The sequence below is a fragment of the Lonchura striata genome, chromosome 1 (assembly GCF_046129695.1).
Source record: "Lonchura striata isolate bLonStr1 chromosome 1, bLonStr1.mat, whole genome shotgun sequence".
NCBI lineage: Eukaryota > Metazoa > Chordata > Aves > Passeriformes > Estrildidae > Lonchura > Lonchura striata.
The window spans coordinates 155,698,623-155,713,333 of NC_134603.1; the positions used below are offsets into that span (position 1 = coordinate 155,698,623).

Below are 14,711 nucleotides of genomic sequence, written 5' to 3' on the forward strand. Positions count from 1 at the left end.
GAAAAAATGGGAAAAACTGGGGGGAAATGGGGAAAAATGGGGAAAATGGAAAAAAATGGGAAAATGGGAGGAAAATGGAAAAAAAACTGGGGGAAATGGAAAAATGGGTAAAAATTCTAAAAATGAAAAAAAATAGGGAAAATTAAAAAATGGAAAAAAAATAGGGAAAATAGAAAAAAACTGGGAGAAAATGGGGAAAAATGGGATAAAAAATGGAAAAAAGGGGGGGAAAATGGGGAAAAATGGGAATAAAGGGGGGAAAAAATGGGGGGAAATGGGGGCTAAAATGGGGGAAAAATGGGGGGAAATTGGAAAAACCACAAATTTGACAAAAAACCTGGAAAAGGAGCGGGAGAACCGGGAAAAGCCGGGACAGCGAAGGTGGAATCGGCGGAGTCGGGAATCCTGCGCGGAGCTCCCGCTCCCCCCTCGCGGGGCTCCGTCAGCGACACCGCCTCATTAACTAATTAATTCATTAACGGCGCCCGCCGCCGCTCCCAGGGCGCCGCTGGGAAAAGCCAGGCCGGCACTTTTCCCGAAATTCCCAAAAAAAAAATAATAATAAAAAATCAAATATCCCAGGCTGGGCAGGAGGTGGAAAATCCCGGCAGGGAGGAGAAGATGGCGTGGGATCCCGGCTGGGAATTTTTGGGATTTTCCTGCCTCGTCCTGCTCCCATCCCGACTTTCCCTGGCGCAGCTGATCGAGGTGAGGGAAAACAAAACACAAAATAATCATCCCGCTGGAAAAACCCTCGGGAAAAGTGGGAATGAGGGCCGGGAATGGGAGATCTCGCTGGCAAACGAGCGGCCGGCGATTTAAGGTGGATCCAAGGAGGGTTTTTTTGGGAATTTTTGGTGCTTCCTGAAAGGCTGAATCGGGAATTTCGGGTTGGAATCGCGGGGTTTTCCTGGTTTTTCAACGGTCTGAGGAGCAGGGCAAAAATGATCCTGAAAAATCCTATTCCTGATGGATATTCCCGTGAAATATTTGGAAACTTTTGGAAATCTTTGGGATGGGTTTTCCTTCTCCTGCCTTCCCTCATTCCCGATAGCGTTGGGCTTCGTGGAATTGTGGAATTCCATGGAATTGTGGGATTTCATGGAATTGTGGGATTTCAGGGAATTCCTGCCCCTCCACAGTAGCTTTTCCCTAAGGATGACTCTGCATTCCCAAATTTATGGAAAAAGCGGGAATGCTCCGGGAGGGAAGAGCGGCTCCCGAGCCCTGGCTGCAATTCCAGAGGGAAATTCCTGCCCGGAGCACAAATCCCACTTCCCAAAAACTTTCACTTTCCCCCCTCTGGATCCTTTTCCCTGCTCCGCCTGGGAATTCCTGGAGCAACATTTGGCTGCGATTTCTGGGATTGGAAAATTCCAGGGATTTCCCAGCATTTCAAGCTTCTCATCCTTCCCCTTTTCCACGCTTTTCCCTCGGGATTTCTGGCCTCTCATCCCTGCCCTTATCCAGATTTATTTTTCCAAAAGATTTCCAGCCTCTCCGGCCTCTTCTCCCTCCTTTTCCATATTTTTTTCCAGGATTTCAACCCTCTCATCCCTTTCCCTTTTCCATATATTTTTCCTCCAAGTATTCCAGTCTGTCATCCTTTCCCTTATCCCGTTTTTTCCAGGATTTCCCTTTCTATGTTTTTCCCAGGATTTCTGGCCTTTCATCCCTCCTTTCTCATTTTTCCTGGGATTTCAAATCTCTCACCCCTGCCCTTATCCTGATTTTTTTCCCAGGATTTCCCTTTCCATATTTTTTTCCCAGGATTTCTGGCCTCTTCTCCCTCCTTTTCCCATTTTTCCCCAGGATTTCAAACCTCTCATCTCTCCTTTCCCATATTTTTATATCCCAGGATTTTCAGTCTCTCATCCTTTCCTTTTTCCTGATTTTTTCCAGGATTTCTGGCCTCTCATTCCCGACCGAATCCCTGCTTTTCCCCATCCCATCCTACCTGAGCATTCCATAAATCCAGGAATCCTTTCCCAGGCCAGGCTGCTGCTCCAGGAAGAATTCCAGGTTTTCCAAGCTGTCCGACCATTCCCAAGGGGAGAAATGAGGCAGAACTTCCCCTGACAGCGCAGAATTCCCAAATTATCCTTCCCTGAATCCCAAGGACGACCCAGCCAGCCGGAAAATTTCCCATTTTTTTTCCAAATAATTCCCAAAAACTAAAAATAAAACACGCAAACATCAAAAAAACAGGATAATCAGCGAGAATTCCTGGATCTGCTTTGTTTATTCCAGGTTTTTGGTTTTTTTTTTCCTGGAAAAATGAAAGCCCTGTGAGGAGTTTATTCCTGGAAATAATTGGATAATGGAGTTATCCCGAATAATTCGATTCCGGCTCAGCCAGGCTGGAGCAGACAGAGGAGGAAAAAAAAGCTGGAGAAGAAAAGAATTCTGGTGGCTGAAAAAAATTCCCAAAAAACCCCAAAGATAAGGAAAAATAAAGGGGGGAAAAGCAAGGGAATATTTGAAGCAAAAATCCCTTGAAATCTTGGATTTGATGGAGAAAAGGCTCCCAGGCCTTCGGAAAAATTCCCAGGGCTGGGAATTCTCCCAAAATTTGGGAAGAGAATCAGAAAATCCGAAACCCTGAAATCCCAGGATGTGCCCCCAAATCCCTGCGTGATCCCGAAAATCCAGAGATCAGCAAACAACGGGATATCGAGGGATTTCTCCGGGAATTGGATCCCAGGAGGAGAAATCAGGGATAATCCTTCATTCCCAGCTCGGGATAAAATTCCTGGAGGAATCTCCTCGTTGCAGCGGGATTGCTCGGAAATCCCCTTCCCAAAAAATCGGGAATTTCTTTTGGGCATCGGATGTGTTCCAGCTGTTTTCCAGCTGCTGCTCCAAGGTGTTCCCTAAAAATCCCATGGAATATTTAGTGCAATTTCCATCCCTTAGGTTGAGGCTGAGTCGATTTTTTCCATTAAGAAATTCCACAAGTTTTTATCCCGGAATTTCCACGTGATTCCATGCTGCTTCCTCCTGGAGCCGCGGCTTTCCAACATCCCGAGGATGTGTTTCCATGAAAATTCAGTGGGAACGTGAAGGGAGGAATTTTCCAGGAGTTTTCCCAGGAATTTCCTCATTCATTGATGGAGATCCCAATCCCTAAAATCCATTGGAAAAGCGGACAAAGGAATTCCAGAGCGAGCCAAGGAGCGGCTGGAAAAAGGAGATTCCTCCTGCTCCCATTCCTTAAAAACCCCTCCAGCATTCCCGAATTCTTGAGCCCTCACCAACCTCTCCGCCATTTCCCGTGCTCCCAACGCCTCCCGGGGTATTTTTGGGAATTTCGCTGCCCGGATCCATCTTTTCCCGCTGGTTTTTCCCAGGCCACCACGGCCCCTCCGAAGAAAAAGCCGGATCCGGTGACGTCGGAGACCGTGGTGATCTGGGGGCTGCGCCTCTGGCAGGTGGTCGGGATCTTCGCCCTCTTCGTCCTTTCCATCAGTGAGTCCCGGAATTCCCAGGAATTCTCCCCTGGAAAACTCCCCAGGGCGCTCTCTGGGATCCCAGGAACGTGCGGGGAGGGATTCTCCGCTGGGAATGACCGGGGATTCGTCGCCAGGGAGAGCCTGGAGACGTTCCGGGGTGGGAATCGGCTCCGGCAGAACATTCCCGCCCCAAGGCGGGATGGAGCCGTGGGCCTGGGAATCGTGGAATGGTGGGGGGTGGGAATCGTGGAATGATGGGGGTTCGGAATCGTGGAATGATGGGGGTTGGGAATTGTGGAATGTGTCGGGAATCGTGGAATGATGGGGGTTGGGAATCGTGGAATGTGTTAGGAATTGTGGAATGTGTCAGGTTGGGAATCATGGAATGGTGGGGGTTGGGAATCGTGGAATGTGTCGGGTTGGGAATCGTGGAATGTGTCAGGTTGGGAATTGTGGAATGATGAGGGTTGGGAATTGTGGAATGATGGGGGTTGGGAATTGTGGAATGTGTCGGGTTGGGAATCGTGGAATGGTGGGGGTTGGGAATCGTGGAATGATGGGGGTTGGGAATCGTGGAATGTGTCGGGTTGGGAATCGTGGAATGGTGGGGGTTGGGAATCGTGGAATGTGTCGGGTTGGGAATCGTGGATTGCCTTGGGTTGGAAATTGTGGAATGATTCAGGCTGGGAGTCATGGAGTGCCTGGGGTTGGGAATCATGGAATGATGAGGGTTGGGAATCATGGAATTATGCAGATTGGGAATTATGGAATGGTGTGGGTTGGGAATCGTGCATTGCCTTGGGTTGGGAATCATGGAATGTGTCGGGTTGGGAATCATGGAATGGTGGGGGTTGGGAATCGTGCATTGCCTTGGGTTGGGAATTGTGGAATGTGTCAGGCTGGGAATCATGGAATGATGTGGGTTGATAATCATGGAATGATGGGGGTTGGGAATTGCAGAATGTGTCGGGTTGGGAATTGTGGAATGCATCGGGTTGGGAATCATGGAATGGTGGGGGTTGGGAATTGCAGAATGTGTCGGGTTGGGAATCATGGAATGATGCAGGTTGGGAATTGCGGAATGCATCGGGTTGGGAATCGTGGAATGTGTCGGGTGAGTTTCCTGGATTCCCTTCAGGCTTTCAGGAATTCGGGAATTCCTCCGGGCAGGAATTCCCAGCTGAGTGTGGGAATTCCAGAGGGAGGTCCCAGCCCTAAACTGGAGATTCCCACCTGGAATCTCTTTCCAAGATCATCCTGTCCCTGGGAGTGATCCCGGAGTTTCCTGGATTCCCTGCCGGTGTCCGGGAATTCGGGAATTCCTCTGGGCTGGAATTCCCAGCTGGGGGTGGGAATTCCGGAGGGATTTCCCAGTGGGAATGCAGAGGGAGGATGGCCCAAGCTCCGCCCCCATCCCTGCCTGGGATGGGATTTGGGATGGAGAAAAATCCATGGAAAACGGGGAACTGGGAAATGGAATGAAACGCAAAAATAGGGAATGAAAAATAAAAATGAATATAAAAATAAATATAAAAATACATATAAAAATAAATATAAAAATAAATATAAAAATGGGGAATTAAAAAATATATAAAAGTATAAAATTAAAAAATAAATAGAAAAATGGGAAATTTAAACATATAATTAAATATAAATTAGTAAATCTGTTATATTACATTGAATGAAATATGAAAATAGGATTTAATCAATACAAAAAATAGAAAACATAAAATTAACCATAAGATAGGAAATTAAAAATTAGAAACTAATACAAAAATGTAGCATTTTAAAATAGAATTCATATCAAGCTGTAAATTCAAACTAGAATTAAATATAAACTATAAAGTTAAGAAATGGAAATAATTGAAAAACAAAAACAAGAACCAAATATAAACATAAATAAAATAGAAATACAGGAATTATGCTTAAAAGGTAATTGGGTTGTAAATATAATTTAAATTAGTATTATAGTGAGTATTACTTTATCGATGACCTACTAATTTAAAATAATTTTTATTATTATAAAGTATTAGGATTAATTAAAATTATATTTATGGAATAATAGAGTTCTGTATTATAAATAATAATGTTTATAAATAATAATGTTTATACAATGTTATAACTGATTGTAATTACAGTTATAATTAATAACTTCATTTTCATTATTATAATAAATATAGGAAATAAAATTAAGTAATTTGAATTATATGTTTTTAATAATATATTTCTATTTTATTAATAATAATGTATGTATTTCATGGCATAATAATTTCGATTATAGTTATAATTAATTATTTTATTATAATAACTATTATTTTATTAAAGAAGGAAATAAAAAGAATTAATTAAATAAATTAAATTATCGTAACGGAATATATTTCCATGTCATAAATAAAAATATATTTCTTGAATAAGAGAATTAATTATAATTATAGCAATAATAGTATAATTATAATAAATATTTAATATAGTATACTTATAATAAATATTTAATATAGATTAATAGAAATAATATTGAATAAATAATATTTATTTGATCTAAATATATTTCAATGTTACAAATACTAATATATTTTTATTATACAATTAATTATAATTCAAGTTATAATAATTAATTAGAACAATATAAAATTTCAGAAATGTTTACAATAATTATACATAACAAATAATAAATATTAAATAAACAAATATTCCATCTAAAGATATTGCTCTATAAGGAATATATAGAAATATATCGTTATAAGGAATAATGTATTTACATAATAATGTCATTAATTAGCATTATAGTTATAATAATATTAAATAGTGACTATAAGTAATTATAATAATAAATATATTATAAATTATAAATATTTAACACATACGTTTTTACGTTATAAATAATATTTTCTACAGCATTATAATTAATAAGAGATATGTTTTAATGAATTGTTCTCATAATATAATTATTGACTATTTGATAAATTAATATTAATGTTTCTATTAAGGTTAATATTAATAAAATTAAACAAAAGGAATCCAATCAATCCAGGAATCTGATCCAAGCGGGGATTCCAACTCCCACCAGGGGGCGCCATCCCAAAATCAACGGGGGAATTCCAAATCCCGGATTTCCATTGCCAGCCCCTCCTCCTTCCCATGGCCATTCCCAGCAACTCACCCGGAATTCCTCAATTCCCGATCCCAAAAATTCCCCCGGAATTCCATGAATCCCATTCCCAGGACCTCACGCGGAATTCCTCGTTTCCCATTCCCAATAACTCACCCGGAATTCCCAGTTTCCCATTCCCAATAACTCACCCGGAATTCCACGTTTCCCATTCCCGTTCCCTTACCTGGAATTCCCAGTTTCCCATTCCCATTAACTCACCCGGAATTCCACGTTTCCCATTCCCAATAACTCACCCGGAATTCCACATTTCCCATTCCCGGCCCCTCACCCGGAATTCCACGTTTCCCATTCCTGGCCCCTCACCCGGAATTCCTCGTTTCCCATTCCCATTAACTCACCCGGAATTCCTCGTTTCCCATTCCCATTAACTCACCCGGAATTCCTCGTTTCCCATTCCCGTTCCCTTACCTGGAATTCCCTGTTTCCCATTCCCATTAACTCACCCAGAATTCCACGTTTCCCATTCCTGGCCCCTCACTCAGAATTCCACGTTTCCCATTCCCAATAACTCACGCAGAATTCCACGTTTCCCATTCCCATTAACTCACCTGGAATTCCCGGTTTCCCATTCCCGTTCCCTCACCAGAATTCCACGTTTCCCATTCCCAATAACTCACCCGGAATTCCACATTTCACATTCCCGTTCCCTCACTCAGAATTCCACGTTTCCCATTCCTGTTCCCTCACCAGAATTCCACGTTTCCCATTCCCAATAACTCACCCAGAATTCCCTGTTTCCCATTCCCATTCCCTCACTCAGAATTCCACGTTTCCCATTCCCATTCCCTCCCCGCAATTCCCGGTTTCCCATTCCCTCCCCGCAATTCCCGGTTTCCCATTCCCGTTCCCTCCCCGCAATTCCCGGTTTCCCGTTCCCTCCCCGGAATTCCCCGTTTCCCATTCCCCTTCCGTTCCTGGAATTCCCAGTTTCCCGTTCCCTCCCCGCAATTCCCGGTTTCCCTCCCCGCAATTCCCGGTTTCCCGTTCCGTCCCCGGAATTCCCGGTTTCCCGTTGCAGTCATCACGCTGTGCTGCATCTTCAAGTGCCGGATCCCGCGCACGCGGAAGGAGATCGAGGCGCGCTACGCCCAGCGCCAGGCGGCCAAGGGCTACGCCGACCAGCTGGACACCGTGCCGGCCCTGGCGGAGCTCACCGACATTCCCGGAGGTAATTCCCGCCCTTTCCTTGGGATTCCGGCAGGGCAAAGTCCCTCAATGAGCTCACCGACATTCCCGGAGGTAATTCCCGCCCTTTCCTTGGGATTCCGGCAGGGCAAAGTCCCTCAATGAGCTCACCGACATTCCCAGAGTTAATTCCCGCCCTTTCCTTGGGATTCTGGCAAAGTCCCTCAATGAGCTCAGCGACATTCCCGGAGGTAATTCCCGCTCTTTCTTTGGGATTCTGGCAAAGTCCCTCAATGAGCTCAGCGACATTCCCAGAGGTAATTCCCACCCTTTCCTTGGGATTCCGGCAGGGCAAAGTCCCTCAAAGTGCTCACCAAAATTCCCAGAGGTAATTCCCGCTCTTTCTTTGGGATTCTGGCAAAGTCCCTCAAAGTGCTCACCGAAATTCCCAGAGGTAATTCCCACTCCTTTTTTGGGATTGTGGCAGTGCAAAGTCCCTCAAAGTGCTCAGCGACATTCCCAGAGGTAATTCCCACTTTATTTTGGGATTGTGGCAGCACAACATACCTCAAAGAGCTCAGCAACATTCCCAGAGTTAATTCCCACTCTTTTCTTGGGATTGTGGCAGTGCAAAATCCCTCAAAGAGCTCAGTGACATTCCCAGAGTTAATTCCCACTATTTTTTTGGGATTGTGGCAGTGCAAAATCCCTCAAAGAGCTCAGTGATATTCCCAGAGGTAATTCCCACTTTATTTTTTTGTGACTGTGGCAGTGCAAAGTCCCTCAAAGAGCTCACTGACATTCCCAGAGTTAATTCCCACTATTTTTTTGGGATTGTGGCAGTGCAAAGTCCCTCAAAGAGCTCAGTGACATTCCCAGAGGTAATTCCCACTTTATTTTGGGATTGTGGCAACACAAACTCCCTCAATGAGCTCACTGACATTCCAGAGGTAATTCCCACTTTATTTTGGGATTGTGGCAACACAAACTCCCTCAATGAGCTCACTGACATTCCAGAGGTAATTCCTGCTTTTTTTTTTGGGATTCTGGGAGCTCCAAGTCCCTCCCGTGGTGCCACCACCAGTGTCAACCCTCCCAGCATGGACTCAGGATACTGGGATAAAATCCTTTGGATAAGAGGGAACTTTTCCGTCAGTTCGAGTCGGAATCATTTCTTCATTCCCAAATTAGGTTTGGAAAAAGCTTCTCAAATCCATCAAATCCTATTTTGAACCAAACCCTACTAAAAATCCTGTGGAATTCCACATCTCCTGGGTTTTGGAGCCCTTTCCATGGATGGTGATTCCGACGCTTCCCAATCCTTATTCACACCATATTAGGGATTTTTTTCCCTAATATTCAATCCAAAGTTTTCCTGGGACATCTGGCGGCCGTATCCCATTTTCCCAACAATTTCCATCCCTCACCCTCCTTAGTTAGAAGGGGAACTCCATGCTGAAAATTCCCAGTGGGAATTAATTTCATTTCAGGGCCTGCCCTTGGGTTGGGGAATACCGGGAGCGAAACTGGCGTGGTTGGAATTCCACATTCCCGGTTTTTCCTGCTGGAATGTTTCTTCTCCGCTGCTTTCACTCTCCTTTCCTGATTCCATAGGCTCTCCCGAAAATCTCCTCACTCTCTCTGGCCACGGCCAGTCCAGACCTCTCCACTCCCTGCCTGTGCTGAAGGAAGAGGATGAGATGGTTTTCCAAGGAATTTAGGGAATTTTGATTCCCAGCCGCCTGTGGCTTCTCTTTTCCAAGGGGATCCATCAATCCTTGGATTTGCTGCTTCTCCATTCCTGGATTTTTCCTGTTTCCTCGACACCTTTTGATGACTTTTTTTCTCCTTCTTTCCTGTGTCTCTCCGGGAGCTGTAATTCCATAAAAACGGCATTTCCGAAATTTGGGATGTGCTGCTTCAATCCGTGGGAAAAGAGGCAGATCCCACCACTGTAGGAATTCAGGAATTCCTCGGGGGAATTCAGTCCTACACCATCAAAATGCGGAATTAGGAGTTGAACAACGGGAATTTGCACAAATCCCACCATTTCAGGGGTGCCGGGAAATGGGAATTCCCAGCCCTCCCTCTGGAGCTGAACTCAATTCCATGAATAAATCCTTGTCCTTCCACTGAATCCTTGTCCTTCCAATTAATCCTTATGGGATGAGATGGTTCTCCAAGGAATTTAGGGAATTTTGGTTCCCGTCCGCCTGCGGCTTCTCTTTTCCAAGGGGATCCATCAATCCTTGGATTTGCTGCTTCTCAATCCCAAAAAAACCTCACCGGGAGCAATCATCTGGATGGGCAAATCCCCAGTAGGAATATTTTCCCTTTATCCCAGATTTCTAGCAGGGAGCTGGAATTTTGACAATCCCTGGGCTGTTGAATCCACATCAATTCCTTTCCTGTTTTGTTCTGTTTTGTTTTGTTTTCCTTGGAAACAGCCCAGGTTGGAGAAGAAAAAAAAGAGGAAGAAGTTCCCACTGTGTCCGGAAAAGTGGACAAGGCTCAGGGAAAGAAGGATGGATCCAAAGGCTCCAAGAAAAAGGACGGGGAGAAGGAGCAGAAGGAAGAATCCAAGAAGGAAGGGAAGGACGGAGCCAAAAAAAAAGACGGAGAAAAGGGGGAGAAAGGGGAAAAAGGAGGAAAAGAGGAAAAAGGGGGGAAAGGAGAAAAGGGGGAAAAGGAAAAGGGGGAAAAGGGAAAGGACACCAACGACAAGAAACAAGGGAAAAAGGGGGAGAAAGAAGGCGAAGCTGGAAAATCCGGAGGCGCCAAAACCGATGGAAAAGCCGGTGGGAATTCCAAAGCTCCGGCAAAGAAGAAGTGACATCCCGGAAGGGTGGGGCTGGAATTTTTTTTTTTTGGGAATGCTCTGGCAAGTTGCTGGGGGAGGAGCACTTGGAGCAGGATGTGCTTTTCCAGCTATTCCTGTGGGATACTGTTGGATGCGTGGATTTCTTCCCATTTGGAGGTGGAGCCATCAGGATTCGGCTCTGCGAAGGAAAACTGGGAATTTGGTTGCATAATCAGGAAAAATATCCAGTGGGAATGGGATAGACGTGAACCCGGAAGCTGGAATGGGAATGAGGACGTTGGATAAACAGGGGGATGCTCAGGGATAAGGATCCAAACTAAAGGAGAATGGGATTCATCCTGAATTTCTTCTCCTGGAGGAGCTGGAGAAGTTGGAGAAAGATTTCCTGGCACTCAGCACCTCCTCGTGGGGAATTTCAGGGATGATGTAAATTCTGGGAAAATCCCAAAGGATGCAATTCTCCAAGGTGTGGCTCCTGTGGATTCCAAGAGGTTTTTGGACACATGGGAATTTTTCCTTCCTTCTCCAGTGCCCCTTTCCCAGGATTGCTGCTGGAAACACCAGGAATTCCATCTTTTCCAGGAGATTTATCAACATTTTTCCAACTTTTTTGCTGAGGAAGGGCAGCTCTGAGACCAGGAATTCCGCTCTGCTTCCATGTGGTTGCTATTGCCTCCCTTCCCAGGAATTCCTGTGGAGTGGATTTATCCAGAGCGGCATTTTCCAGCCCTATTGGGAATATTCCAGCAATTTCTGCCTTAAAATTTCCAGCTGGGGGGATTTAACTCTGGATTTTTTGGGGGATAACATGGAAAATCTTGGGATAATTAAAATTCAGGATATCCTGGAACTGTCTGCTCTATAGGGAGAATTCCCTCCAATCCTTTATCCCCAGGAATGGCATTTATTTGATATTTAATTGATTTTTGCTTTGTTTTGTTTTCAGCTGTTTTCCAGCTGTTTTTCCAACCTGGATGAATCAGTGCCAAGATTTTTCCCACTTTTCCCAATTTTCCTTTCCCTTCTGTCCCACCCAACTCATCCTGGTGGGAAATGAGCCTGGAAAATTGAAGGGAATTTTCTGTCTCAGTGAGGTCGCCCAGCTCCAAAATGTCCCAAAATTCCAGAGCCCCTGAAAAGGCGGAAAACCTAAGGAGAGACGTTGGGAATGATGTTCGGAAGCCTGGGAATGTTGGGGAAGAGAATGATCCAGGGAAATCTGGAATTCCAACATTGGGAATTCTGCACCTGGACACAGAGGAGCCCTAAATCTCCATCCTTGGAATGGCACTGATAGAAAAGTGGGAATAGGGATATAAAGATTGGATTTCTTTGGAATTTCCATCCCAATCCAAATTTTTCAAGGACTTTTATAATCAGGAACCATGACAAAAAAAAAAAAAAGATTTTTCCATTGGATTCAGGCTTTGCTCCCTGGGATCTGCTGGATCCACGGGAATTTTGGGAAAGGATATTTATGCCTCAAAAACTCCAGGATGGGATCCAAGTGGGATTGGGGCAGGAAAACTCAGATTCCTGTCCTGCAGTTGGAATCGTGCTGGAAATTTGGGATGTGGCTCTATTTGGAGAGGGAAGAGGAGTGGATTTATTCCCGATCCAAAGGTTTCCAGGAGGAAAATCCACTCCTTCTCTTTTCCATGGAATTCCTTCTCCCTCATCCCACTTCCATCCCTATCTTGTTAAAAATAATCAAAATCTGAAATAAAATATTCATTGGGATTGGGGAATCCTTTAAAATCCACCTCAGTCCCTTTTTTCCAAACAAATATTCCAAAAGATTTGTGGGACTGTCTTATTGATTTTAAAAAAGGGATTCTCCATTTAAAAAAAAAAAAATATTCTTTGGGAATAATTGGGTTTGGAATTATCAGAATGGGAGTGAAATGTAGGGAATCCATTCCTGGGATCAGAATCCATTCCTGGGATCAGGGAATCCATTCCTGGGATCAGAATCCATTCCTGGGATCAGGGAATCCATTCCTAGAGTTTCCAGGGATCACCCTGCCCATAAAATTCATCCCAATTCCTGAAGTGGAAACAGAGGGAAGAAATTCCCAGCCCAAAATCGATGTTTTTCCTGTTCTAGTGGGATCTGGAGGCCAGGAGTGGAAAAAAAAGGTGGAAAATTCCAGCCCGGAGTAATTCCAGCACCTTGGGAGTTGCTTTTCCACCAGCAGATGGAGAGATTGCCTTGGAAAAGCCACAGCCGTGGGAAGGAATTTTTAGTGGCAAATTAGATTTATTGTCCCGGATTTCCAGATGGCAAAAGTTGCATTTAATTCTCAGAAATCCAGGGAATAATGACAGGATCGCTCATTTTCTTGGATTCGGGTGACACTGGTCCTGGAGAAGGAAAAATCTCCCAGCCAGGACCTGGAGTAAATTCCAGGATCTCCACATATTCCAGAAATTCCCACTAGAGGGGATCTTGTCTGGGATCTTAGACCCAGTTTTAAGGAATCTGGGCTTGTTTGGGATGGGAAATTAAGCTGGATTTGGGAAATCTTCCAGCTGAAGTTGCTCCTGGTGCTGGTTTCTCCCAGTTTTCTCTCTGGATTAGCTTCCCATGGAAAACAGAAGGAAAAATTGAGTGCTCCAGCGTTTGTTAGACACATTCCCAGCCGGCCTGGAGAGGGATTGGGCTGTTCCCTCGGTCCTCCCCAGTGCCCAGGAATGTGGAGCCCATGGAAAAACCTGGAAAGGGGAATGGTGCCGGCTCAGCCCTCCGGCAGCGGGAGCAGTGACCTGAGTCCCGGGCTCCTGTGGGACATTTGTGGGACATTTGTGGGACATTCTCGTCCCTCGTTAAGCAGCTCCTGGAAAAACCCCCTCGGGAATATCAGGAACCGCCTGACCCCTCTTGGACTGAAGCCAGGGAAGCAAATCCATGGAAAACGCGGCCCCAGCAAGGTCCTGCTGCCACCTCTGGGAATTTGCCGAGGGCAAAGTCAGGTCTGTGGCTTTTCCAAGGTAATCTCAAGGAAAAGGATGAGGGGTGGATGTGGATGGGCAGGAAAACAAACTCCGCAGGATTTTGTGGAATCGTCACCTGAGCCGGATTTTGGTGTTGGGATCACATCTCTCCGTACAATCTATGTGGAGAAATGAACGTTTTGGGAATATTTCCCATCAGCCCAATTTTGGTGTTTCCTGCGGGAAGAGAGGAATCTCTCCCTCGCTTCGGGAATTCTTCCCTTAATCCCATCAAGGATCTTTCCCTCTTGGACTGAACCCAGGGAAGCAAATCCATGAAAAGCACACCCCCAACAAGGTCCTGCTGTCACCTCTGGGAATTTCCAAAGGGCAGAGTCCGAGGAACTCCTGATGTGAGGCTTTTCCAAGGAAAAGGAATGAGGGGGAGGGTGGGTGAGCAGGAAAGAAAATTCCACGAGGTCTTGTGGAAGTGTCACCTCAGCCGGATTTTGGTGTTGGGATCGTGGATATCCCCAGAGAAATCCATGTTATCCATATAATCAGCATGGAGAAATGAACATTTTGGGAATGTTTCCCATCAGCCCAATTTTGGTGTTTGCTGCGGGAAGAGAGGAATCTCTGCCTCGCTTCAGGAATTCTTCCCTTAATCCCACCAAGGATCCTGGAGAAAAGGAGGCTCCTGAGGCACCTCCTGGCTCTGACAGGAGGGGACGGCCGGGGGAAAATCTGGGATCCACTCCCCAGGAACAGGGACAGGAGGAGACGGAATGGCCAGGAGATCTTCAGGTTGGACATCAGCAGGAATTTCCTCATGGAAAAGGTGGCCAAGGATTGGAACTGCCCAGGGAGGTTTGGAGTCCCCATTCCTGGAGGGATTTATTATCCATGTGACACTTGGGGTTTAAAGTGTGGGCTTGACAATTTTAGAGGATGGAAACCAATCCATGATTCCATAAAAAAAAAAAAAAAAAAGCAGGAGAAGGGCTCTGAAGCCACCTGGCTTCCAGGAATGGATGATGCAAAGTTCAGGTATTCCAGTATTCCCTGAACATCCATGGAATGCACCGGGTTTTCCAAAGAGTCACCAGACGTTTCCATGAGGATCAATCCCATGGATCCCGGTAGGGTCTGGAGAGAGTAAGGGAGTGCTCAGGAAAAAAGCAGGAATGACACAAGAATCCCAAAT

The 14,711-nt window shown here is 45.1% G+C and overlaps 1 protein-coding gene across 1 annotated transcript; it reads left to right on the forward strand.

Annotated features, from left to right (window-relative positions):
• Positions 1–621: 621 nt before the first annotated feature.
• TMIE (transmembrane inner ear) lies at positions 622–10,582 on the forward strand. Its single transcript, XM_031504138.2, has 4 exons — positions 622–708; positions 3,351–3,468; positions 7,643–7,792; positions 10,197–10,582. Exons 1-4 carry the CDS (start codon positions 622–624, stop codon positions 10,580–10,582), a joined length of 741 nt encoding a protein of 246 aa, XP_031359998.1.
• Positions 10,583–14,711: the final 4,129 nt, after the last annotated feature.

Coding starts and splice junctions, on each gene's coding strand:
- TMIE (XM_031504138.2), top strand. CDS start 622: ATGGCGTGGGATCCCGGCTGGGAATTTTTGGGATTTTCCTGCCTCGTC. Junction 709..3,350: donor CCCTGGCGCAGCTGATCGAG/GTGAGGGAAAAC, acceptor GGTTTTTCCCAG/GCCACCACGGCCCCTCCGAA. Junction 7,793..10,196: donor GCTCACCGACATTCCCGGAG/GTAATTCCCGCC, acceptor CCTTGGAAACAG/CCCAGGTTGGAGAAGAAAAA.